This window comes from Amblyomma mixtum, chromosome 1 (assembly GCF_055824585.1).
Source record: "Amblyomma mixtum isolate Tamu chromosome 1, ASM5582458v1, whole genome shotgun sequence".
Classification (NCBI taxonomy): domain Eukaryota; kingdom Metazoa; phylum Arthropoda; class Arachnida; order Ixodida; family Ixodidae; genus Amblyomma; species Amblyomma mixtum.
In genome coordinates, this window is record NC_143012.1 from 14,424,146 (window position 1) to 14,451,670 (window position 27,525).

General features: G+C 45.6%; 1 protein-coding gene across 2 annotated transcripts; it reads left to right on the forward strand.

The window, feature by feature from the left end:
• The first annotated feature begins 594 nt into the window (after positions 1-594).
• Positions 595-27,171, forward strand: LOC149365517 (uncharacterized). Of its 2 annotated transcripts, XM_089543319.1 has the most exons (10): positions 595-1,057; positions 6,872-6,944; positions 9,876-10,531; positions 15,409-15,468; positions 16,866-16,959; positions 17,618-17,676; positions 18,463-18,546; positions 19,551-19,877; positions 20,317-20,481; positions 23,024-27,171. In XM_089543319.1, the coding sequence occupies exons 1-10, from the start codon at positions 818-820 to the stop codon at positions 23,186-23,188; spliced, it is 1,923 nt and encodes a 640-aa protein (XP_089399445.1). In that variant the 5' UTR covers positions 595-817; the 3' UTR covers positions 23,189-27,171. The 2 variants fall into 2 exon arrangements, with proteins under 2 accessions (XP_089399445.1, XP_089399453.1); XM_089543327.1 differs by lacking the exon at positions 15,409-15,468.
• The last annotated feature ends 354 nt before the right edge of the window (positions 27,172-27,525 follow it).

The following is a 27,525-nucleotide window of genomic DNA, read 5'->3' on the forward strand; positions in this document are numbered from 1 at the left end:
AGTGTGGTCCACTAGTTATTTGTGACCTGAAGAGGTGCACTGTGACAATAGGGAATTTTGGAACAGGGGACCCTATCTGTTAGGGGGATAGGGAAATAGCGGCGAGCCAGTGCGCATGCGCAGAATAACCCGAGGGGAGTTACTGTCCGGCGCCTGCGCACTGGCGCCCTGCTATTCCCATAACGTCCCCCTACTCTAAAAGTCTCTAACCTTACTGAGCTGCCACAAAATTTCCGCAAGAACATTACAACGCTTGTCGCGATTGTTCGCGGTGCTTGGGACACGCGCCATGCGAAAGTCGGAGGCGCTGGGGCGCAGCTGGTTTGAGTGACAGCCAGCCATGAGGCGGGGCCCGAAAATGCGGCTGTTTCCCGCTCGCGCCTCCGCTGGGCGTGTGCGGCACGGCATGGTGGTCGCCTAGAAAACTGCACGGGCTTTTAGACGACGGTGCTAGACATCTCGGTGCGGCACGGGGAGTGGCGTCGTAGCAGCCAGCCAGCGACCGGCCGAAACCGAAAATCCCCCGCACACACGCACGGCGGGCGTGCGCGCGCTCTCAAAACCGGAGAGGCCAGTGTTCCCGAAGGGCGCAGTAAATACGCGCTGCGGCAGCAACGCGCAGGCGAGCCGCTCGCTCGGCCCCGCCAGACAGGAACCGAACGAGAGAGAAGCAGCGCGCCAGCGAAGCACAAGCAAAAGCCCAAGCGCCCCAGCTAGCAAACAAAAACGTGTCCGGCCCTCCCCTGCTGCCGCGAGATGAATTCGCCGGCTCTGCGCATGCGCGCGGGACGCGAAAGCAGACTTAAAAAGCATCAATATGGCGGCCTGTTCAACGGCAGGTGTGAGAAGTGTCGGCCTGAACTCTGGAATAGCCATGAAAGACTGCTACTCGCAGATTAAAGGAGGCGAGAAAATATGCAGCGGAGACGCCAACTGCCCTTTCATCAACGGCAACGATTCGGGCCAAGGCGAGGAGCGATGGCTACAGTCCCTCCGCCAGTTCCACAACGGGCGGAATCTCCAAATGGTTCATCTTTCGCCGTCAGTCACCGAAAAGGCGAGTCTTTCGCGTTCCTGATCGCACGCCGCGCTCACGCGATGCCACGAGCTGGGCATGCACACCGGGTCCGAACACGAGCGCCGGTCTTGTGCTGCCTTAGCGTTCGTAAACAAACAGGGGCCCTCGGCGCGGCGCCTGCAATGACGGCGGGGCTCCCGCTTCGTCGTCCACAAAGCCAGCGGCATAGCGCCGCGTTTTCTTTGTTTTCCCCCTCCCTCAACGTTATCTTGCGGTTTGGTGCGGCCGCGACATGGAGCCCGCGCAACGCCGTGTTCATTACCGCTGCCCCCGAAACCAGCGTCTTTGAACATGTCATGCGCAGCGTTGTGTTTGCTTGGCTGCCGACACCTTTTATTCCGTTTTTCCTTTCCTTCTTCAGCGCTCGTTATTTTCGTCGTGAATTCTTTTCAGCTCCGCGCATGTGGGGGAGGGTAGGCGCCCGCGCCCAGGCGAGGAGGAGGAGGAGGCTCGCGGAGAGGAGGAAGCCGAGGCAGGCAGCGGAGGGGCGGCGGTGGTGGCGTGCGCGCGAGTGTATCGATTTTTTTTGTACCGCATCCCGTGGTGGTATTTTTCCTGCGCAGCGCGCGCCTTTTCTCCCGCCCCTTCTTTATTTTCTTCGATCGCCTGTTCGCTTTTACTTGACCCGAGCGGCGCGCATGCTGCAGTGTGCCGCTTATTTACAAATAGAAAAAGATGCGTGGAACTATTTTTTCATACGATGCCTTGTCGCGACTCCCGCCCCGCTGCCGCCACTGCGCGCCTCGCGAGTTCTTCCGCGGTGAGGCACGGGGGCATGCATGTTTCGCTGGCTCGGGCCACGGCGCGACTCCAAGAATATGGGACCATCTTGGATCGGAGCCATCGTACAAATCAGGACGGAACGGCACAGCCCGCTGTCAACCGCCGCCTTTGTGCGGAAGAGATGGGAATGACCTTACGCGGAAACAGAACTGCCGCGCGAACGCGGGTTTCCTGCTCTGCTTTGTTTGTCAATAAATCCGTGTGGGTGTGCGCGCGTGTACGTTCGCGTCTTGAGTTCCGCCTGTGATAAGGGAAGTGAATGCGGCAGGGAATTGTGTGGACAGGGCAGCCGAGGTTTGACAAAAACAAAAGTTGCATAGAGCGGATACTAGACGTAATTCTTAGTTAGCGACATGGCGGAAGTCGTCGGGGTGGGGCAAGAGGTGAATAACTAAGCAGAAGCATTGCCACCGGCCCGGCGAGGTACTGTCGTCCTTGAAGTGGCCGAAGCCGCGCTTCGGTGAGCGAGGCACACACGCTTAGCTGCGTTCCACCGGCTTCGTGGTGTTGTCGTGTTTGGACTGCGGCTGTCTGGGGTCGGTGTCTGAAACGGGCTTCAGTTTTTATCGTTCTCTCGGCGTTATCTGCCTTGACTTTCTCGAGTGTCCCCCGCTATCGCTACTGGCTTTGCGCAGTAACAGAAAATATCAACGCAACGTTAGCGGACAAAAGTGTGAAGGTTGACTGTAGCGCTGAGCTCCTGCATAACAGCAAAGCAGCTAAGCATCTGCATCTGACTGTGAAAGAAATTGACGGACTACAGAAGCGCTGCAATTGTGAATTACTGCAGTGCTTTTTGTCACGATTACAGAGCAAGGCAAATCTAAATTTCTGTTACCATAGGAAGCCAAGTGCTTTAGAAGTACTGGTAGTTTGTTTACATGTCATAAGCAAGTGCTCATAGGCAGCTAAAATCATAGTGCAGCACTACCAAGTACTGTCAGGAGCAAGACATGATGTCCCATGTGAGCTTTGACTAAACTGTGTTGCACCATCTCATCATGATTAGGACCGCTTTTTGTCTGCAGTCATTGCAGTTTCCTCGTTTCGGTCCATCACCGTCCTGCTTGTTAAAAACGCTGAAAATCTGACACTGGTGCAGTTTGGTTGAAATATGCTTTTGCTTTTTACAGACCGTGGGTACCTAGTTCTATTCATAGTGTTTAGTTACAGTCGGGGTGACAACTATGTCAGATTACAGCAGTTGTCATTGCACTGTCGAGCAGCTTTCTAGCTTCCCTTATGCATAATTTCTTCTTAATCTTCAGAATACGAAAATTTCTCCGCGTAATTCCCTTTGCTGTATTGGTCTGCCGGACACTGCATTCAGACATGCTTATTGATTCTCCTGGGTCGTCTTCAACGATAACACTGTCAGTGTCGTCTCTCTCGGTGTTTTGAAGTAAGCACAAAAAATTAGTTATTCGTTTACTTAGCTCTCCCATAAGTTTGCTTACAAATGTATCCATGTTTTATTTCTGTAAATAAAGTGTGCTTGTTCTTGTCTCGTGATTTTTTTTTTTTTGCCCTTGAAAAAGACCTGTATTAGTAAAAAAAGAAGAAGCTGTCATAGGAAAACTGACCAGCAAGACTGCCATGGCTTTCTTAATGCTCCTTTCATGTTCAGTAACTGTTCCCTTGTCAGCCCATAAGCACTGACTTGAGGCAGAGAACTTTAATGTTGACACCTACAAAAGGCCAAACAGTTGAATTTTACTGAAAGCAAAAATTGCGCTGGTTCAGTGTCACTTTCAGTGTGTTGTACTGAAAGGGCACGTGCAGAAACTAGCTCCCCATGTCACGTTATAATGCACCATTACATGTTAACATAAACTGTCTCGGGCATTCTTTGTACAGGAGTTATGTAGGTGTAACAGCTGCATACATCTGAATGTTGCTTCAAGCACTGTCGGTGAACCTACAAAGCTGGCTTTGAGTGACAGGCGGTGAAAGAAAACAATCTGTTATGTCAGAACCCCTGCTGCTTATTTGTACTGTTCGCAGCATCCCAGACTTTGCACGACTTGGTACAGAACCTATTTTCATGTTTGCGAGCATGAATACTGCATTAATGATGAAGTGCACTGAAAACACTTTGTTCTAATACATTGAAATCATTTCACAGTGTAAGAGTCTTTAGGTGACACCAATTGTTTGCACTGCTGGATGTCATTAGAAAGGGTTGAACTTGATGCTTGAACCAGTGTACTAGGTTTCTTTGTGAGGGAATAGGTTTCTTAATATTGCAACTACTGAATTGCTCACCAAGTTTTTCAGGGCTACTGTGCTTATTGAAACAGATATTTCTTAATAGAAGCCAGCTTTCTTGCAAAGGCAGGGAATTCCATAGTGAAGACTGGAAAGTGCTAATCTCAGTTTTCATCAAGGAGCTTTCTATCTCTTTCTTGCCAATGCAGGGCCCTTAATAGCTTAAGGTAATTGTGGACACTCGCATATACACATAGCTGCAACAGAGTTGTAGTTGTGGCCATTTTACATCATACAACTTTGTTAGAAAGAACCACTCTTTGAAACTATGCTGTTAATGATCCAGTTTGTAGCGTAGTGAACAAACTTTGAGGAATTGCTTTAGATTTCAGAACATGCATGCAAAAAGGGCACTGCTGCTGAAATGCACTGAAATTAGTCCTTCTATTATTGTCACATATGTAGGGGTTGGACTGTTTGGTTTTATTTTTTGGAAATTGAGCAAACAGTTTTCACTGTTTGTTTCGGAGCACAACTTTCGTTTTCTTTTTTTTTTTCAGCGAATATGATTTCCTATGTTCGAAGTTTTGTTTGTTTTTGTGTGAAAGATGTGATTATCCATGTGCTGCATCAATTTTTTTTTTCACTATTAGCACTAATTAAAAAACAAATAGTTGTATTAAGAGTTACGTCCTTGTAGAAGGAAGTTGTACAGTCGTAGTAAAAAGTAAATATGTCGGGAATAAATGCTCAAGTCGTGAGATAAAAGCTTAAGTGGGCCCGCATCATATGGTCCGCGTGCTGACGGCTGCTATGGAACTGCCGCTTAACCGTTCCAGAAGCCTTTACATGAAACTTCTGCGCCGTTTATACATAGTTTCGCTTTGACAGCTGTCATGGTTAAAAGTTTTCAGCATACTTGCAAGCCGTAGAAAAACCTACTTAACCAAGTGACAGGGTGATAAGTCTGAGTAGACGGAGTATACACTAGCTGACAGCACTTAGCTGGAACGAGCAGCCTCCCGATCCACAACGGCGTGTCTCAGTTTGCGGATAAATGATCGAAAACTCACAACCACTGAACCGCAGCTCTAAATTCTTAAGATGACATCGTCTCACAGCATTCCTGGTTACAGCACTTATATAATTTTCTTCTGTGACCTACTGTAAGTAGTACTGAACAGCCAGCTAGCTGTGAGGTGCGTCCCAGAAACACTGATTGGTTTCGGTTAAAACTGAATTTTAAAAAATGAATTTGGTGTACTTTTATCGGTGTTTTTCAGTTTAAACTCAACAGTGCAACCCCTACACGTATGCAACAGGTATAAACCCTGCAGCTGTACTACAGAAACTCATTGAAATGAGGCGCATTTGCAGTAAACATTGCAAGAAAGCCACGCCACTGCTTTTCATGACAGTACCACAATCGCCGCGGAATGTCTGCTTGGGCATTGCGAAATGTTTCAAAGTGAAACCGGACTTTTTTTTTTCTTTTCATACAGTTTTATTAAGCTTTTCGTATTCTCATTGTGGTAGCAGTAAGGAGGCTAGCCCAGAACCTCAAGAAAAAAAGAATAAAACCCTTTAAGTGACGTTCTGTTTGATTTCTCAACTTTTCACTGCGCAGGCAGGAAAAAAAATGCAAAAAAAAAAACTGAATAAATTTCGGAGCTGGAAACTCCTCATTGGGCCTAGGAAAATTTTTTCTCTCACACTTTCGTGCAAAGGTGAGCAGCTGCTTTTTTAATGCACCAGCATTACTAGTCCCATTAAAAGAAAAGCTGGCGACGTGTGCTAGTGTACTCGGTTGATGGTACAGAAAATCTCAGCAATTGCAAGAAAAATATTGTGACGTCATCACTATTCACAGCATTCCGGGTGGTGTCATACGATTTCTCATTAGCTGTGCTAGTCATGTTGGAAGCTAGCTTGTGACAGGGATTTGAACCGACAACATATGCACCTTCAACTGTATACCTTCCCAGACTTCACCTCTTCTCTTAAGGCGTGGTTGAGGTGTCCACTGAGACATGATACAGTCACTGCACCATTTCCTTTCCTCAAGAACCTATCATTGTATCAGAATTGTGACACAACCGATCATAGTGTCATACAATATATCGTTGCGTATAGCATACATCTCTTAGTCAGTTTAGAGGCTAGCTCACGATAGGTATTCGAACCAAATGTTTGAGCGCTTTAATCGGACCTTTGTGGAATCAGCGTTCGGAGGAGAGTCCGTTTCATTTCTCAGTGTGCAGCCTGTGTCGAGTTCGAACACTCGATGACACACTAATGCTTTTGCCTTCACAGCGCGTAAACAGTGTTAAGTGCCCCCTGAATTTTTTTTATTTTAGGGCTGTACCATGTTCACTTTCACTTTAGGTTGTGGTACTCAAATCCAGTACCGTAGTATATGACAGTATATAATATACTGTATAAAGTATACTATATGACAGTATATAGTATACTGTTCAGTTTTATGACCACCTGGGCCATGAGTACTTTAAGAAAGGTAAATTTTTTTTGGACCAGGTGCAAGCTGAGGTAGCTCCTGTTTGTTAAAAAAAAAAAACTAGGCAAACCCATGCTGTGTGTATCCATTCTTCTCTTCCATTATTTTATATGAATGCCTTTGGAAAAACACCCCATTGCGGGTCCACTTTCACAAGGTTCACAAGTCCTTTTGCTGCATAATGTTGGCACTGATGGTCCTGCCTTTTTTTTTTTTTACAACCTGTGAGAATGCAGCACTAATCCCCAGCCATACTTGTTTTAACAGCTGCTATTTCACCCTTTCAGGATATCATTGATTTCTTCCAACAAACCGGGACCCTGGTGAAGAAGGTAGAAATAAACAGGAGGACGCACATAGGTAAGCCCTAGGGACATTTCTTTTTGCATAAACCTTTCCTGGGCCCGAAATGTGTTTTCATGCTGTTGTTGAGTGATATATTTGTTGCAGTTTGTGCACACCTTGCTGAAAATCTCAGTTGTGTTAAAATATTGACATTATTTGTTTTATCTTGAAAAGCTAGGCTAACTTCCTAGTCGGGTGTCATACCTCTGTTACACGGGCCTTTTAATCCTTAATGAAGTATCGGGCACACTTGTCATGTAATGCCCCTGCATACTCCCATTTAATTCTGGTCCTGGAAATTTATTCACATTCATAGTATGGTTTCGGGCTAGGTTTCTTCCATTGGAACTTCTTGTTGGACATGTGGCAATTCCCAAAATGGATTGTATTGGTATCTTAAAAAAACACCGCATGGGTACTTTTCTTTAAGACATTTTTTAGGGGTTTCAAGCTTCAGAAAATATTAATTTTGGTCCTAAACACCCTAGTTTAAGAAGGGCGTCAAAAGTGTAATTTGATTGCTGACGGCCATATTTTTTAAAGGCCTACTGAGGAAGGGGCGCGATGCGATCATCCGTGCCGCTACCTTATCCTGTGCGTCTTTGCACTCCTCATTTGTTGTTTTCTAGGCTTACAACACCAGGTGGCACCTTTACTAGCTGTTGCAAAAAAAGTTGGAGAAGTCACGACGGGGTGTATATTTTACAGCCGCACAATGCATTTTGCACAACAGTATCTTAGGTGAAGCTTTACATCTAGAAAATGTTAAAGCACTGTCCACTAGGAGCTCCAGTAAGAAGTTCACGGCTGCAAAAATATACCCATAGTTTGTTTTCGGTGTAGGAGAGCACAACACATTTACAGAGCCTAAAGTGTCATGGTGCAATCACGACAACCCTCTAGCCTGCAAGTTAACGCGAATCCCTCCTACTTTGTGGGTCACAACAGAGTGTTGTCTCTGAGGCGTCTGTCCGCACACCTGTTTCACGCATTCTCTCGGGGAAACAATGGTGCATGGCCGTTGCTGAGCTGTCAAGAGGAAACAGTTGCTGTCGTGTGCAGGTGCGTTCCAAGTGTGTCGACGCCTAAGAGATACTCCAGAACTGAGTGCCACCAAGCTGCTGCATAAACAGAGCTGTAGACAGAGGTGTTACTAGTAATAAACTTACTAATAAGAAGGAGAGCGCTGGTGGAATGCATGCGTTCAAAGTTTGGCTGGTAATTACATGATTTCCTGTGCAAAACTTGTGGACGTGAGCTGGCACAGGGTGCGCTCCATGATCACAAACCAGATAACATTTCTACAAGCTGCTGTGTTATCACCGACTGTTCTCAGCTGGTCTTTTATCAGTTATCAATCTGTTATCAGTTATCAATTGTTGTCAGTTATCAATCTGTTGTCAGTTATCAGTCTGTTGTCAGTTATCAATCTGTTGTCAGTTATCAGTCTGTTGTCAGTTATCAGTCTGTTGTCAGTTATCAGTCTGTTGTCAGTTATCAGTCTGTTTTCAGTTATCAATCTGTTTTCAGTTATCAATCTGTTGTCAGTTATCAGTCTGTTGTCAGTTATCAGTCTGTTATCAATTATCAATCTGTTATAAATTATCAATCTGTTATAAATTATCAGCCGGTCGTTGACCGTGTTATTTTCATGCACGCTTTATCTGCTGCTTCTTCAGTTGCTCCTTCTGTCCGAAAAAAGTAACCTAATAGTGAGCCATCTCTGTATCTGTTTCGTGTTATCCCTCTGCACACATCTTTATCACCTGTTGTTCATCCATTAAAGGTGAAGCAGCATAACTGACGTGTGCTTTGGCATTGATTGGGAGGCCTCCCTTCTTAGAAAGTGCACGTTGTTGTGTGCAGCACGCATGAAAGTGGACAGCTCGTATGAGTTTGACCAGCCGCCTCTGCATCTGTTTCATGTTATCCCTCTGCACACATCTTTATCACCTGTTGTTCATCCATTAAAGGTGAAGCAGTGTAACTGACGTGTGCTGTGGCATTGATTGGGCCCCCATAGAAAGTGCACGTTGTTGTGTGCAGCTCGCATGAAAGTGGACAGCTCGTATGAGTTTGACCAGCCGCCTCTGCATCTGTTTCGTGTTATCCCTCTGCACACATCTTTATCACCTGTTGTTCATCCATTAAAGGTGAAGCAGTGTAACTGACGTGTGCTGTGGCATTGATTGGGCCCCCGTAGAAAGTGCACGTTGTTGTGTGCAGCTCGCATGAAAGTGGACAGCTCGTATGAGTTTGACCAGCCGCCTCTGCATCTGTTTCGTGTTATCCCTCTGCACACATCTTTATCACCTGTTGTTCATCCATTAAAGGTGAAGCAGCGTAACTGACGTGTGCTGTGGCATTGATTGGGCCCCCGTAGAAAGTGCACGTTGTTGTGTGCAGCTCGCATGAAAGTGGACAGCTCGTATGAGTTTGACCAGCCGCCTCTGCATCTGTTTCGTGTTATCCCTCTGCACACATCTTTATCACCTGTTGTTCATCCATTAAAGGTGAAGCAGTGTAACTGACGTGTGCTGTGGCATTAATTGGGCCCCCGTAGAAAGTGCACGTTGTTGTGTGCAGCTCGCATGAAAGTGGACAGCTCGTATGAGTTTGACCAGCCGCCTCTGCATCTGTTTCGTGTTATCCCTCTGCACACATCTTTATCACCTGTTGTTCATCCATTAAAGGTGAAGCAGTGTAACTGACGTGTGCTGTGGCATTGATTGGGCCCCCGTAGAAAGTGCACGTTGTTGTGTGCAGCTCGCATGAAAGTGGACAGCTCGTATGAGTTTGACCAGCCGCCTCTGCATCTGTTTCATGTTATCCCTCTGCACACATCTTTATCACCTGTTGTTCATCCATTAAAGGTGAAGCAGCGTAACTGACATGTGCTGTGGCATTAATTGGGCCCTCATAGAAGGTGCACGTTGTTGTGTGCAGCGCGCATGAAAGTGGACAGCTCGTATGAGTTTGACCCGCTGATCCGGCCTTGGAACTTCCCGCGCACCCTGTTGGGCACGGACGCCAAGCTGAAGATGGGCAGCAGCGACAGCTTCCTGTGCGTGACCAACCTGCCCACCCAGTGGACGGTCAAGCAGTTTCAGGAGCTGTGCGAGAAGTTTGGGCCCGTGGTGCGCTGCTTCCTCATCTACCATCACGCCACGGACGAGAGCCTGGGCTTCGGCCTGGTCGAGTACTGCAGCCGCGCCGTCGCCTGCCAGGCCAAGAACCTGCTGCACAAGAAGCAGGTGGCCCAGGGGGAGATCCACTGCGACTGGCTCGAGCACAACCTGGTCAACTACGCGGACCTGTACCCGCGCTGCCTCTACGTGGGGAACCTGCCCACCACCTTCTGCGACATCTATGCCTTCCGGCAGCTCTTCACGACCGTTGCCAGTCCGACCTACTGCCAGCTGTCCATCGTAAACGGCGTACCACAAGGTTTTGGCGTTGTGGAATTCCGTCTGCACGAGGACGCTCGCAAGACGAAGGAACTGCTCCACGGCCACTGCCTCAACGGCAACCGCCTCAACATCCTCTTCACCTCCCCTGGCGTCAGCGCGTACAAGCTCTACAACCGCATTATCGAGGAACAGGTACGTGCGCTGCCGGCACTGTGCATGTGTGCGTCCTCTGTGTTAGCTGTGGTCTTCTCACCTTTCCTCAGGTACAGTACAACCACGCTATAGTAAACTTGCGCATAGTAAACTTCCATGGGTACAGTGAAGTGAAACTACGGTTCCATTTTAACACGATAGCATTAAAGGCCCATTACCCAGAAAATCTGGCGTTGGAATTTTCGGCGTTGCAAGCTGCAAGGAAAAGCTGACTTTATGACTGCTGTCAAGCCTTGAGGCAAAGCTTACGGTGTGCATAAAAAAAATATATAAAAGGAGTAGCAGGCTATAAACATGAGCAGCATGGGCCACTAAGAGAGGGAAAGCACTTAAGTGAGGAGTAGGGAAGGCAAAAAAGGGGTGAATTGTCGCAGCACTGCGTTGGGGGTGTTTTGCCATGCTTCGTTGTGTCTCTCGAGTATTAACACCTCCCACGCTGTTTGAGGCCATGTTGTATTCATATATATATACGGCACATACTACCAGAAGTTTTAGGCGACGTAGAAAATTTTATAACATAAAATGTGACAACTGAAAATAAATAATTATCATATAAAGAAACCAGAAGAGCAGGATGGAAGGTATTTCTAAGTGTTTCTTTGCTAAACCAACACTATGTGTTCAGTAAGTAGCCAATTAATTACCAGAAAGCATCTTTAGAGTCATGCCATTACCAAAAACTGACATGGTAAAAATTTTTGTTGGTCTGAGTGACTCTACTTTAGAAGAGTTCTACTTCAATAAAGATTTTCGCTTGTCTGAGCCACTTCACTATAGGGAGGTTCTACGGTAGCAGAGTTCTCAGAATCTAGTATGGCTTTCAGTGGGCATGCTTGTAAGTGTTGTGCATGTTTCTGTGTGTTTCTGCATGTTGCCTCTGAGTTTCACTTTTGTTTTATGCCTCAGTGTTCATCAGGGCTGGCATAATGATTTTGAAACCAATACCATTGCTGTTTTTTTCCCACCCTTTGTCATTGGCTGAATGGGCACTGTGCCCCGCGTCTACTCTTCATTACTGGCTCGAGCAAAGTTATGGAAATCAAGGGCATGGTGTCACTTCGGCCTGTTGTGAAGGACGAGAAAGCAAAAATAGAATGAAATCAATATCAGAATCACAACATTACATGACCCAGGAATCAGCATGCCCAAGCTCGTTGTACTAACCTCTCCAGTCATTAAAAAAATCTGTGTGGTCATCACAAGCTGTCTTGATATATGACCACAGCATCTAAAACGATAGGAAAGTATACATCGGCAGGTTGTATTGAAATTCTTGGCATCACATTGATATCATCGGCAGATGAACGGCTAGAAATTTTCTTACCACAGGGTTCATTCTATGCGAAATGAGAGGCGCGCATTTCTTGCATTTCGGATTTGGCTAAACAGTTAGTATGAATAACGACAAAGCCAAGTAGAAGTATAGAGGCATTCTTTGAAGAAAAAAAAAGCTTTGATCTCCAGGTGTCGTGCTCCAAAGTCTAAGAAATCGCCTTAATCTGGGTATTTTAGAAAATTGTTGTTAATGAGCTATCGTTAATGAGCATCTTGGCACGTAGACATGTATTCATGTGCCCTGTCGCGCCCTAAAAGGGAAGCAGTGAACGACAAAATTTTGTATTGAGTTAGGCGCATCAAGCAGGAGAAACGCTTTGGGATTTCCACATTTTTAAAAGTAAATTGGGGGTTTAAATTTAGGGACAGATCTGTTCTGCTGTGTTTTCTAGAGCCTTGATAATAATGCTGGTTGGATTAAAGTTGATAGGAGTCCTTGAGTTGTTTTTAATTTAATTTCAATCAAATATCTCAATCTGTGCAAACGGCCTCGCTGAGGGCCAGAAAACACCATGTGTAAAACGGCACATGACATTGCGAAAACAGCCAAATGGTCAAGCCAGTTAATCAGTTTCACATATAAAAAAAATTTTACGAGTACTTTCTGTTAGAAGTCATTTTATTTTTTTTTACTCCAGCGTGGCATCAGCATCTGGTATGCTCTGGTTTGGTAAAACATAGCCTTTATTTCCAGACCCACTCCTATAATTAATTAGTAGTTTCTATAAGCATTAAAAATTTTGATATAACACGACCAAGTGGAGCAGTTTCACCATATCAGTTTTTCTTAATAAATATGTTACGGCGTAATGCTTTCAGTACATAGGCCGTTCCGTGTTATTCACTATAGTTTTCACCTAAACCTAAGATTTAAAAAGCAGTCAGAGCATGTTAGATAAATAGGCAAATTGATATTTATATTTAGTTTTAATAAGGTATCTACCTTTTTCAGTGATGCATAGGTAATTCAATTTTAATTATTTGTATTGAAGTGAATGGAGCACCCTGTATATGCACACCATATATTGTACTGGGTACACGTTAAAAGTCAGGGTCAAATACCTGCGCGACACTGTCATTTTTCTTTATATGAATATAGAGTCCGCACACAATCAGCAGCACTCCTTCAGAAGTAGTGTCATTTATGATCTGAATAGCATTTCAAATTACTGGAACATTATGATGGCTTAGGATGAGTCCCATCACTTACCATGGCAATGAATAGATGACCCAAGTTGCTGCGACAGGGTATGTATGCCTTTTCAAACTCGGGTGGGGGATGATGCCTTCTCTGACTACCAATGAATTGCGAGACATTGTCTGCTAACCCAATGTTGCCGAAAGACTACATTTCTTTCGACCGTAGGAGACACCGCCATGAGTTGCCAGCAGGGTGAGTGCCTGGACACCACGCCGGTGTGACTCTTTTTTAAAGAAATTTTCTCCCCAACAAAAAAAAAAATAGTTTTTCAGTTTTTTTATATGTGCAACTAATTAAGTGGCTTGACCATTTGGCTGTTGTGGTAATGTCGTGCACCGTTACCTGTTTGACATTTACCAGCGTTGTTTTCTTGCTGAATTAAGATATCTACAATTATAGTGAAGAACAACGCAAGGACCTTTATCAACTTTAACGCAACGATATGGCACGGTAGTTGTGTCCAAAAATACCACATTTACTGTTTATTTAATTAAGGTTTCGGTGCGCAGATGACCCAAAAATTTTCTGAACACATCTGAAAAACGGTACAAAGGTAATAATGCACAGTATGTACTGTATATTGGTGCCTATAGGTAGACCAGGCCCTCATCTTGCACCCCTTACTGGCCAGAAAGCAAACTTAGTCCAAATATAAGACTCAGTCTGTCCTGACCCGTCCCACGTTATGCAGTTCCCTGCTGGATGTCATGGCGGCTCAAGCTCAGAACAATAAACGCACAACAATGCGGTCGCAAAGCCAGCAGTGAGAGGCAAAGGAGATAACGGGCACAACAAAACGGCACACTTGAGTGTGGCCTGGCTGATAAGCAGCAAACCAGTAGTTTCAGACTCAGGCACGCGCACAACTGTTTATCAGGGAAACCAACCACGCCGATCTTCCCAAGCCTGCCATTGCATGCACCCACGTACATGCTGGTGGGTTTGCACAGCAGAGAATGCAAAATATGCAAGTAGTTTTTTTTTTTTTTTTTTCGAAGATCTGTTGGTGGTGCGCAAATTATGCAAGTAAATAGGGTATGCACCCCAAATTTACTTTGAAAAATGTGGAAATCCCGAAACTTGTCTCCTGTTTTGCGGTTCTACAGCCGTGTACTATAAATACGACCCATATTAATGTGAGAAACTCCAATTATGAACAGTTTTTCTTGGGACGAGACATAGTTATGCCGCCGCGGTAGCTCAGTGGTTATGGTGCTCAGCTGCTGACCCGAAAGACGCGGGTTCGAACCCGGCCGCGGCGGTTGAATTTCTTTGGAGGAGAAATTCTAAAAGCCTGTGTACTGTGCGATGTCAGTGCACGTTAAAGAACCCCAGGTGGTCGAAATTTCCGGAGCCCTCCACTACGGCGTCTCTCATAGCCTTAGTCGCTTTGGGACGTTAAACCCCATAAAACCAAACCAAACATTTTTAGTTATTTTATGCCTTGTTAATATGGAAGCCCTCAGTTGAGACAATGGACAGGGTGGAAATGCGTAGAGCCCATTGGGGCCCATGTATTTCAGTCATCTTGATGTGGTAAATGAAGAGAACGTAATCTTGACTGCCCCAACCGGATTTTTCTTGGCTGCCATAATATTGACTGCCCCTACCAGGCATTCCGAAAGTACAAATGCTTGAGTGTTAGCCCCTTTTTTTGTGTGTGTTTTGGTGCCCAGTTGTCTTTCTTCACCCTTAGCCTTATTGCATGAATTGATGTGAAAAGAACTTTCTCTCCAGCTTATACCATGTTGGAAGCCACATTAAACAGCTTTCAGCTGAGTGAGTACAGACATGTACTAGTGGTTTATAGGATGCGAAAATGAGACGTCATCACGGTTCTGATTGACCACTAGGCACTTCAAACTGCCGCGAATAATTTAAAAGATTTTAATGACCAGAATGATGCATTTCGAGCTCCCATCATTTCATCTAATTTCCACTTCACTGCCTACCATTACATGCAGAAGCAGACCTTAGTTACAGTTAGTTTAGTTATTTTTTTCACGTTCAGTATTACATACAACTTGCTTTATGGACGATTTAGCTCGGAAACTCATGCTAACAACTAAAACAAAATGGTGTCGTTCTTCGTTTACTTTTGGAGACTCAACAAAGCATTTCAGTACATGTCTACGTGCTGAGATCAACTTCTATGGAAAAGCAACAGTTCATTAACAATAATTTTCTCAAAATACATAGATGTTAATGATTTGTTACACTTCGGAGCATAACATCTGGAGGACGAAATTTTTTTTTTCTTCGAAAGATCACCCCTATACTTTCTATTCGGGCTTATCCTAACTCATATGAATTTTTTCAGCCAAATCGAAAATGTCAAGAAGTTGGCGCGCCGTCCCCTTTCGCGTGGAACGACCCACAGGTGAGGCTCGTATTCATACTGTTCTGTGCGAGCTCTGCTCAAGACTTTTCATTGACTGCAGTATTGTATGATTTGGAGGAGTACTAAGAGCTTATCAGTCTCAAGGTAAGTCGGGGCAGTTAGAGTAGACTATGAGTAGGCTAAAACCTATATAGTGCCCATACAGGCAGAATAGGGCCAGTAGTACCATAAGCACCAACACGCACGCTTACTGACATCATCACCTGAGCACGCAATGAATAGGGCTGTGTTGAAGGGACCATGAAAATATATTTACTGGGGTTAGAAAAAGTGCACAAGTGATCAGTGTTCCGTCACTCGTCACCACACCGCAAAGATATTTTTGTAAGCTTCATTAACACCAAAGACATGGGCGATTAAAAATGATGCTGCTGCTCTCCCCCTTAATCCATACGTGCCTACATGCCAGAAAAAAAAAATAAAGAAAACAGGTCGGGACTGCGCCCAGCCAATGCCCCAACCTGCCCCTGTTGCTTTTTAAATTATAGGGTCCACGCAGAGCTTCCACATTTGCCTCGAATACAAAAACAATTTTTACAGATTTGTTGCGTCAGAATATGGCCATCAGAATCATTTCAGGGTTCTTTTAGGAGTAAAATAGTGTGCACAATAACATGTTCATATCACAAGGAGGACATGAACCCCCCTTAAATCAGGTCTTGCTTTTTTTTTTTTTTAAGTTCATATCTTCTATCCTGTGTTGCTTCTCGTACACTTCAAAGTGAGGCCACTGTCCAGTGTCATTGTACAAGAAGAGAAGTGGGCAGGCCCTTGAATTCGTCGTCAAAGGCTGGGGTTGGCAAGGTGGCGGCTTACTGACATCACCTGAGCACCGTGCATATTGCATGTGCTGCTTGAGACCTGCACTGGCTTCTCATCAATTTTTCAAAAATTTCCTGGTTTAGCATCATGTGTTGGACTGGTCTGTTTGTGCCATCACGTTCGCCCATGTATAGCTGAAGTTGCTCGTTTTGCCCATTTCATGAATTTCTTTTCAGTGTCCAGGTGTGGTATTGTAGAGAGTCTTACTGCCCTTTCAGCATGGTTCATTTCTTTCCTTTCTGGTATCTTTTCCCTATGCTTGCTCCTTGTCTCCCCTTCATTCACGACCCTTTGTGTGTCCTCGCATGATCATATTACCTCTGTATATCCTTCACTGTTTAGAACAATGCTTAAAAGCCTCAAAGGTGCCAGCATTCGTGAAAAGTATTCATGGCCCCTTTATATTTCCGCCTCACTGAGCATTACCGAACACTACCCTTACGATGCTCTTGCTTGCCTGTCATTGTTCTGTGGCTTATCATTTCAGTGTGAGTGTTGTGTTTTGTGTACACTAGTAATAGTGTTTTTTTTTTCTTTTTTGTGTGTGTGTGCAGGCTAAGAAGCTGGAAAAGAACAATGGTATCATTCAGACGCCTCAACTCTCGCCCGCACTGCTCGCCCAATTCTCGGTCGTGCAGAACTCAAAGGGTGAGCCTGCTTGTTCGTTTGGGAATAAGGCAGTGATTACTCATTGGCATCCTTTCAATGATTCTGGATTCCCAATGATCCCAATGTTCTGGATTAGTGAAGTGTGCAGTTTGTGAGTGTCAAGCTCCGGTGATCCTTTGCTAATCAGGCGCTTTTTTCTAAAGTCTCACAATTCAGTCTGCAAACACTCAGGATCGAATAGCAATTTAACAGTTCCTGTCAGGATCGAACTGGTTGTTTTTACAGTGGACTTACTTATCCGTTTAACCACAAAATTTGATCACAAATCTGCTTGAAGCACATGTTGCCGTAGGCTTATGGCAGGTATTGTCTCTTTGCAGCCTTGCCGCCAGGAAAGTCATATTGAACAACTTGAATAGCACAGACTGGTTTTGAAATGTCTTATTGCCTGCAAACACCTCTGTAAATCACATAACAGTTATTTAACCCATTGTAATATATCAGTCTCAAGATTTATGAGCTAGGCTAATTTTTGTGGGATCTCGTGTGGGATCATAGCTAGAACTAGTATGCGAGGGGAGCACACATTGTTCCAGAGTGCGCAGTCAAATATACCCTTCACGAGTGCCGTGTACATTGAAATAAATTTTTTTTTTTCTTTTTGTTCTGAGTATCTGTCATCATCTTTTTTCTTTAGTTGCAAAAACCTTCCAGAAAGCCATCAACCTCAAGGGCAAGGGGAAGAATGCGTCTCAGGTAAGTGCTTTTATATTTATTTTCATTAGATTATAGCCTCTTAGCATATTTGATAAATTACACCGGTGCACAATTTTATCTTCAATAAATTGCACATGTGTGCGTACAGCTTCATTACCGTGGGCTCCTGTGTATCGAATTGGTTTTTGGACATCTACTGTGCAAGTTTATCGAAGATACCAGCCATAAGGACATGTCTTGTGCACCACCGTTTCGAAAATAGTTTGACATGGAGTGTGCACGAATAGGCCCTTATTCTACATCTTTTTCCTGTCTGGAAGAGCTGTGTCGTGTTGGGCGATCATGCCACGAACTACACTACTCCAAGTCATTGCAGTCTCTTTTATTACTTTTGAAACTCATTTTTGATGCTTGGACCGATTTCCAGCATTTCTGCTACACTCTGTTAGTTTCTGTTGCAGTCTGGTAGTTTCGAGACACCACCAAAGACACTCACTGGTTCAAAATTTTGATGTGTAGAAGTGGGCAGATAAGACAGTCATTTTTAAATAGTTCATGGATCACTAAGCTTTCTCTTTTTCAGTTTTTTTCAGTCTCTCTGTATACGTTAAATTTTCTCTGTTAGCTGTTTGGTGCCAGACAAAACTTGCCCGGTATAGACAGTGGCAATGCTAAACATAAACTCTACCCAGTGTAACTCAGATCACATTGTTCTCTCTCAGAAGAAAATGCGACGTCGTAATAAAGCACAAGTAGTTTATACCATTGTATATTGGCATATTGTTGGTTGGCACTGTTGTAAAGCTTAGCCTGTGTTGTCTGCAGGTTTCGACGACTGCGGCAAGCAACCATGCCCTCATAGCTCTTCAGAACTTCTTCAACCAACAGATCTGCACCCAACAGGCCCTGGTGAGTGGCTCATGTTTTTTGGTATGGGTTGTGCAGAACTTGTGCAGTTGAAGGCACCTCAAAGTCCTTAGTCATGTTTTTATGCCTGGCTAACAAGGCTTCTTGAACCGAGTTCGACATGTGGGTGTGTCTGGACTTGCATACCGCAAGCGTCCAGAAAGAGTCCTGGAATCCAGTGTTGGACAGTAGTGGCACATAATGCATCAGCATACAGTCATGGACGCGCTAACTGGAAACATACAGAACAAGGATCAATATCTATCACTGGTCTGCACATCAGTGAGAGCATGAACCATTGAGACAGCAGAATGAGGCACTTCTGTCTTGCACTCTTGTGGCAGTGTTTCTCCCACCAGTTACACCAGTGAATGAGCTTATTGAGGTCGCCGGGAAGGGGTGACCGCGTTCACATTTATTAAAGCAAGCTGGAAGAACCACGGCAGCGGCATCCGGCCGAGTCCAAAGTCCGACAGCGTTCTTAATCTCTTGTGCTGGCACTGCCTCGTTCTCTTTGGCACATGGCCGGTGTTAAACATGCGCATCGCTACATGCTCATAGCTATACCAGTAGTAGGGCGTCGCTCTGTCATTTCATATTAGGTAGCCCATGAGTGAACAGCGGTAGTGAGAAGGCAGGATGACAGAATTCTTTACAACACAAAATAAACTGAACAAGAGAGGAAGACCCCCCCCCCCCCTTCTGCCCAGTGTTCAGTTTGTTGTTTTGTGTTGTCTAGGAGTTAACATGGTGTTGCTAGGAGTTAACATGGTGTTGCTAGGAGTTAACATGATGCGGAGCGGGCCAGTGCATTACAGACCATGTAAAGCTCTTTATATGTTGTGTTGGGTCTGTGCGCCTTGCGAAATGCCCCTCTGCTGTCCGTCTAGAGTTCTGTGTGTGCAGAATTGGACATCTTGCTGCCTATCTTTTTCCTTTTACTGTCCCTGTGTGTCTCTTTGTTGTGCTGCAATATGCAAAGCGTCTTTATGTGCCGTCTTCTGCAGGGCCAGATGGCGCTCGGCCTGCCAGCGCCCCCGTCGGAGGCCGGCCAGTACGAGGGCCAGCAGCCCGGCTCGGCAGCCTCGAGCAGCAGCAGCAACGGGGAGGAGAAGGCCAAGCAGGCGGCGGAAGAGGGTGGCTCGCCCGAGGAGCGCCACAAGCGCAAGGGCGAGCCCGTCTACCAGCCCCAGTGTCCACTTAATTATTCCACCATGGATAATTCTAGTAAGCACCCCAGCTGGGCCTTCGAGGCGGGCGCCTGCCAGCGTCAGGGCACCTACCCGCCCCAGCCGCAGCAGCAGCAGCAGCAACAACAACAGCAGCAGCAGCAGGTAAAGAAATTGTCCGGAACCGAGTGGGCGAAAGCTTTGGTAAACTTGTTATCCCGTCTGCATCTATTGCTGAACAAAGGCCTGTCTCATTGATCACAAATTAGCCTTCACCTCCATCTGTCTTCTTGGATTCTGAGGAAAAGGAAAAGAAAGCGGCGGGCTGCAGAGTCCGGTAGGTGGTTGAGATGAAGTTTGCGGGGATAGGGTGACTGTAGCTGGTGCGGAACTGGGTTGAGTGTAGATCAGTGGGAGAGGCCTTTGTCCTGAAGGGTGTGTGGCTGGGCTGCTGATGATGGCTGTGATGATGACGGGTATAATCTTCCTTCTTGTGCATTTATGTCCTGTTGCCGCTTATACTTTGGCCTCCATTGTTTGGCATCGCAGTGGTGCCACACTGCGCAGCTTGCTCGGCTAACCGTGCTGCGTGGCTGTTGTGCAGGTTGATGCAAACAACGAAGCCATCAACATGTCGAGCGAGAGCCGCGACCAGCAGAGTCCCCCCGGCGCGTCTTGCAGCTGGCAGTCAGCCTGGGCAGGAGGGCAGCAGTCTCAGGAGCAGTCGGGTCAACCCATCATGCAGCAGGGGTCCTCCTACGACAAGCAGGTGAGGAGTCGCACCCATCTCAGGGTCGGACGCCTACGTCGCGGTCTTTCTCAACCATTGCTCATAGCAGCTAACGCAGTCTGGCTTTTTTCGTCGTTTAAGGGGGGATGAGGGTCTTGAAAACTTGTTTTTTATTTTTCGACATAACTTGTTGAAACTTAGCACGCAGGTGTACCATAGAATGCTGATTTCAAATATGCATTTAGATTTCAAATATCTTACCTGGAAGAAAATTTATCTCAAAATAACATTCAAATTAGGCAATTTCTTACGGGCCTTTATAGTAATTTATCAGTTGAAGAATGACTTTTTAAGAATAATCAGACATTTGCAAAGGCCAAAAGCACATGCTAAAGCTTTCTTTTTTCCTTTAAACATGATATATGAGCAATTAGGCCAAGTGTGGGCTAATTACCGCCACGTCATTTTTTCTTTCCAACTTTGTTGTTTATTTATGATCAACAAAATTAGTTTGTAGACATTCTGTTAGCTTTAGGATGTGCTTTGGGCCTTTGCAAATGTCTGCTTATTCTTTAAAAATGTTTATTTAACTGATAATTTACTAAAAAGGCCCATAAGAAATGACCTAATTAGGATATTTCATTTTGCCATATATTTCCTTCCAGCTGAGATATTTGAAATCTAAATGCATATTCGAAATCAGCATTCAATGATACACCCAGGTGCTAAGTTTCAGAAAGATATGTTAACAAATAAAAAAAAAGTTTACAAGACCCTCATCCCCCCTTAAATGTTACCTCAATCGTTTTCCTGTCCATAGGCTTGCTATAACTCGGCTTAGAGAGGCTGACCTCTTAAAGGACTGTAGACACCTCTTTTTAGTTGCATGTTTTCTTCTCTGTAATGATGCATAAGACATTAGAATGCATGGATCACCACGTGGTATTCGTCTGCTACCATTGAGTAATCTATAATTGAATTTCTTCTTACATGCTGTTTCAGTTTCATCAACCAAACAGTGGCTGTGACGCGTAAGAAGTGAGGAGCATGAGGCGTGAAAATAGCTGGGATATAACCAATGATGCATTGTTTGCTGTCATGCAGCTCTTTAAGCAGGCTGGCTTAAGCGCTGCATTGAATTCAGTTCAATTCAGTCTTTCAATTCACTGCCATTAAGAACAGTGTGAGAAAACAAAACTTCACTAATGCCGTTTTCAGTGAGGGTAATGTGAGCTTGTTTCATGACTTCCCTCATCAGCCCACTTCATGCATACTGCAGTAAATGTATTTGCAGTTATAGTTAAACCTGAATATACTGAAATCTAGAAAAGTCTGCAATTTTTATTTACGTGCAGGTGTTCGCTATATCCAGTTTTTGGGTGAAAACTTGAAAGGCTGTGCAGAATGGAAGCCAAAATGATGAAATAAATGTAAATGAAATGGCCTAGAAAGCGTGTTCACCATAAACTCTCATTACTCGGAAGTCGTAAGCATGGGGAGACATTTCACGATCGCGTTGAGAGTGCGATTGCGGTAGCTGCCGCTACTGTCTCTGCCGTGAATAATGACATGGCTTCTTAACGTGCCGGACGAGGAAACGGGGAGTAGGAAACACCCGAGAGGTGCCAATCACGCTGGCGCACGACGCATCGTGTCGAGAGCATTTGCTCGTTGTGATCATAAGCATTCCTTTCGTGGCTGTTTCCGTTTTATCGTCATGAAACTTTCGCGTGATTCAGCCATATTTCAAGTAACACAGCACTAGTTAATGGATAGCTCACGTGGCTAGTTGATTATATCAAGGTCGACCGCTGCATTGCCTTAATTGCATATGGTTTACAAATACATGTTTCAGTGGGGGCAGTGTTCGGGGATTCGGAAAATTGTAATATTGAGGATATGCAGGGTCGTTACATCCAAGTTTAACTGTATCTACCTGCTGAAAGGTCATTCTAGTCACTGTTTTCATGTAAAATACAGTAAAACCTCTATGATTTGAACTTGGTTAATGCGAAATCCCGGATCATTCGAAGAATTTTTGCAGTCCTGTACTTTCTGACATAAATTTGACTGGATAATTTGAAGCAGTGGACTACACCAGCCTGGTTAATTCGAAGGTCTAGAGTGCCATGCGGGGATGCCCGATCTCGATTTCGCCGTAAACCGGTGAAGCGAAGTGATGGCCCCTTGGTGCCGCTAACCGGCTCCACAGAGCGCTGTGACAATGTTTGATATGCAAAATACCCTAGCCGGTCCCAGTCCTTCTAGAAAAAGGAATAAAAAAGGAGTCTGTAGTACAGCTTGTGGACTGCTGAAGAGCAAGCCTTGCATTTCGCTGCAACTCAGCCAAGGATACCGCTTTCTAAGTAACGTGCCGTCTTTTCAAACACAGCGCCATTGATAACGTAAGTGCTTTTGGAGTTAGTATCATCATCGGCGCCCATGTTGGTTTATAAAATGTCAAAACCGTGAACCTCCTTAAGCTTTCTCTTGTCAAAGTCTTCTTCTTTGACCTGCACTCGCTTCTATCTTTGGAGATGCGCTGAAAAGACATTTCCGCTCTGCGTTGCCTCGTCGACAGGAATCCGAGATGTCCCCGTCGGACCGCAAGCGCAAGGTGCACCAGCTGATGCCATCACCTGAGCCGTCGCCCGAGCACGGCTACATCGGCCAGCACTCGCAGGCACTGGGCGGCCACTACGCCGACTCATACTTCCGCTACAAGAAGATGAAGGTGGGCACTTAAGGCCCGCCCACCTCCCCCCCTCAAGCCCTGCACCGTCTCTCTGTCGCCCCCTCCAACACCGTCGCCGGTCTCAGCGGGCCTAGCCTCGGGGCCAGCGGCAGCAGCTCATCCCAAGAGTTCCCTTTCGGTCCGCTAATGAGCGGCATGTGAAAGAAACTTGTGTTCTCTTCTCTCACCCATTTTCTTTCCGTTCAGTTTTTTTTTAATACACTGAGAAAATTATTCTCATTGCAAGTGCGTCGCCCACCCGTTGTCCCGGTGCTTTTCATTGATCGGATCGGCACACATACGATGCTGTGCTCAAGCCGGTGCTTTCTTTTTTTTTTTATTCCAGCGGAGTAAGTGCTCCTGCCCACTCTGGATTGAGTTTTGTCTCAGTTTTAAGCTGCCTGCCTTTTTATATGCCACTGTTATGAGTCCCATTATTCCTTCACACACTGCGGGAACTCAGGTGCTGGAGGGGAAAGCGTGTAACAAGCAGAGCATACCAGTTGCAGCGGGGTCTTGTGGTGGTGGGCAGGTCCACCAGGGAGAGGGGTTTGACGACAACAACTCGGGGGAATTTTTTTTTTTTTTCGCTTTTTTTCGGACTCGTAGTCGTCGCTGACGACGACGGCAGCAGCGGAACAAAGACGAAAATGATGCTCTTCCGTTTCCGGCTCTCTTATTCTAAGCGGGTTCACAGACTACTACCCACCCTTTCCAGCCGGAAACTTGATGCAAAGAAACAAAAATGCCACTCACTGCACATCGACACAATTGTGGTGGCCATTGTCTCGAAGCACTTTTGTGTCGGGAACCGATGCATAGAAGAGAGCAAAAAAAAAAAAAAAACCGATGCAGACAGACAGTGGGCAGAGGCGCTTCCAATCACCGCGGCAGTTGTTACCTGTTGGCGGTTGTTCCCCAGTTTTTCGCAGCGAAAAGCGTTTGGGAGGGAATGCGTGCCCTGTTGCCTAGCTTTTTCTGGCGTTCAGTGAGTGAGGTCTTGGGGCTCCGTGTATCCTTTCTCTCTTGCTTCCCCCTTTCCTGAGAACTCCCTCTCCCCAGCCTGCCACTGTTCCAGATATATGTGGCTTCCCTTTGACTCCCCATCATCCTGTTTCCCCGATCATCAGCGTTGAAGTAGTACGTAGCGAGCGCATCATCAGCTTGCGAGCGCCGTAGGACTTGATTTCCTTTCATGAGGGGAGAGGGAGCCTGGACTAAAAAAAAAAAAAAAAGAACGCAGAGCGTGCGTAATGCACTGGAAAGGGAGAGTGACGTGATGGAGATGCTCCTCTTTGTGCAAACTAGCCATCAAAGTGTTTTTTCTCAAGTGGAGAGCAGTAGCGGCAGCGTTGGACGAACCTATGCAGACGACACTTCCAGAGGCAGTCCTGCCGTTTTCGTCGTCTCTCTCTCTCTCTTTTACTCGCGACCTTTCATTTCGCCGTGTCACATCGCCGAGGTACCGGGCGAAGGCTGACACTTTCAAAGCTACTCCTCTGCGGAGCACCAAGGGAGAGAGAGACGCGCCCGGAGTTTAGATGGCGGCGGAGTTGCAAACTTCTTCCTTCGCGGAACACGCAGCAGCCCCCGCTTTTCTGGCGCTTTATGCACTGCTTTTGCAGAATCCCCAGACTTTGTAGCCCTAGTGACAAAAGCTCCTCCAGGCAAGAGGAGAAATTGGCTGCGGCAATGCTCCCTTTCTTGTGTTTCCTTTCGCGCACGAGGTTTTTCCTTTTCGTGCACCCGACATAGGTGCATTTCTCGAGCGCGCATTCTTTTCTCTATTTCTTCGAGCGGTTGCCTCGAAGCTCTGGGAGCAGCAGCCCGAACTGCGGTTCACGCAACATACACAAAGAGCGAAAAAAAAAAAATGGCCTAGAAGGCAGGCCAGTGTGGCTTAGTTGTCAGTGCTGTTGTTACTGTAGCCGTGTCCCCATTACCGTCGTTTTCACGTTTCGTTTATTCTTGAAGTTGGTAAGCCCCCCCCCATTTAATCGTTGCATTATTTTTCCCGCTGTTTTAGTGGCAAATTATCACACTACTCTTTCAACACGAGCGTGTACTTTTTTTTTCTTATTGTTGCATTTTTGGTGATGACTCCCCAGCAATTTATTATTTTATTTTTTCATTCGTGTCAAGCTGCTGTGTTTGTACCCATGGCTTGTACAAAGGGAGACGACAACTATGATGGATTGTGGTTCTTTTGCCGGCAAGTACTGCGGCAGTGACGGATGGTTCCTTTAATTTTCATGTTTTTGTGTTCCGTGTCGTTTTTGCGTCTTTTTGCCGCTGTGATGGGTTTACAGTGTGCGTGTGAGTGTGTGTGAGCGTGCATTTTGTGTGCAAGGGCTCTGATTGTCACTACTCTGCTGTTGTTTGGAAAGGGGCCCTTGTTTTTGCGTCGGGAGTAGTTGTAGCAAGCAGATCTATTGGCATAAGAATGCACGGTGTAAGACTAGGATACCTCGCATTGTGTCTGTCACCCTGGGTTCACCCCCCACCCCACCTCCTCCTCTGTGCTTCTGTGCTTCCTGCTGTTCTCTCATTTTCTTTTTTTTTTTTTCCTTTTGACCCTCCTTTCCTAACGGTTGCATCTTCCAATGAGTGTTGTGCGCCAAAATCAAATGTTTCTCTCTTTTTTTTCACGTCCTTGTCTTTGTTTTCCAGTTTTGTTGCTGTTATCTGAGTTGAGCACGTTTCAGGTGCAGTTCTGTGTCATTTCTTCGTTCTTGGCGAACTTTCCAAATTGTTACCGTGTTTTGTCTCAGTCTGCGTCTGTGCTTTCGTGTTTCCCATACGTAGCATTTCGCGTTTGTTGTAAGCGTTCATTGTCTTGAATGGAGGCTTGTGAATTCATTGCACTGTTTGTCTCCTTTGGTGCTTTTGATTTCAGTCTTACACCCAAGCGCTACCAATATTTTTCTCGTGGCAAAGAGACGAGGAAATACTGCTTTTTGTTTGTCTTGTCCGTTTACCCTCTCTTGATAGTTAATCTCTCACAGTGGAAGTTCTGCCGTCTTTGTTTTTGTATTTGTAGCAGCAGCCTCTGCCTGTTTCTCTACTCTTTACTTCATCTTGAGTTATGCATGAACAGCGTGGCATGTGTCTGGCACGTAATCACACCCGTAGCTTTGCTGCTTTGGTTTCCGTATTGTACATAATCCATTTGTCTCCACCAAGCCTTCCCGAGCCGCCGTTCTGTTTGGACAGGTGGCCGAGGCAGTACTGCATCATTGAGATATGTGCTTTCTAGCGGCGCCCATGTGTCTGTAACCTACGTTTCCTGCCTCATCGACGCAGCCAGTATATTCCGTGTTTGGAAGTAGACAGCCCGCAGCGTAGTAGCTCACATACTAGCTCGTTTCACAATAACGGTTAGCTCTGTATATCTCTCGGCCATGTCTAGTATCAGCACGCTTGTGGCTTTGGCGGAACACCTCTCCCCTTCAACACCCTCCCTGCCCTGTTCCCCTCTATCTCTACCAGTGGTGTATATTTATGCTGTCACTTTCTCGAGTAAGTACCCAATCCCTTGTACTAACTGTTCAAAGCTTGGTCCAATCAGGGTTTTTTCAGTAGTGCCATACAGGTAAGGTCGCACGCCACCAAGTATCGAGTTGCAGCAAAGTTCGTAAGCGCGGAACGCATGTTGGTTGGTGTTTCACTCTATCGCTGCTATATTGACTGTGCTGTTTCCGTTCTGTTGCCGGCCTCGAGAATGTCTACTTTTCCCTTCATTTCTTGGTGCTCTCGTAACGCGCAGCGTTAAGGGGCTGTGGTAGGGCATCGTTGGAAACAAATATGCATACTGCTTGAGTAACAAAACATCCTCTGCATTTTGTGTTCTCTTTCTGACTTTTCTCGCCGCCGCTAGTCGTGTTTATCCCCTTCCTTGTCAGCTACGTGCAACGTATACTCATTTGTATCCATTCAGTGTATATAATTATCAGTCAATGTTACGTTTCAAGGAAATAAACAATCCAGTACTCCCACATTATGGCACACTTTCTCTTGTCCACGCTAAATCAGATATGCTCTTGCATTGACGTGAGAGTGAACTGTGAGCTAGCACGGACTCCATTCAATGCAAGGAGTATGTCTAAATTATATTTTGTTGGTTCAGTTGAGTGGAAGACTAATAGTTATGGTATTTGGATGAAGTGACAAGAAACAAGTGTATGTTTTAAATAAGCTATCACTGATAGCGGAGAGGACTGCAGGCAGACCAGCAGGTGCGGCCATTTCTTCCATAGTTGTGCACTGTTCTGTATTTTGTAATAGATCATTTACTTCTAATCTAGCTCTTTTTTGAATACCAAGATGACATCAAATAAACATGCATGCAC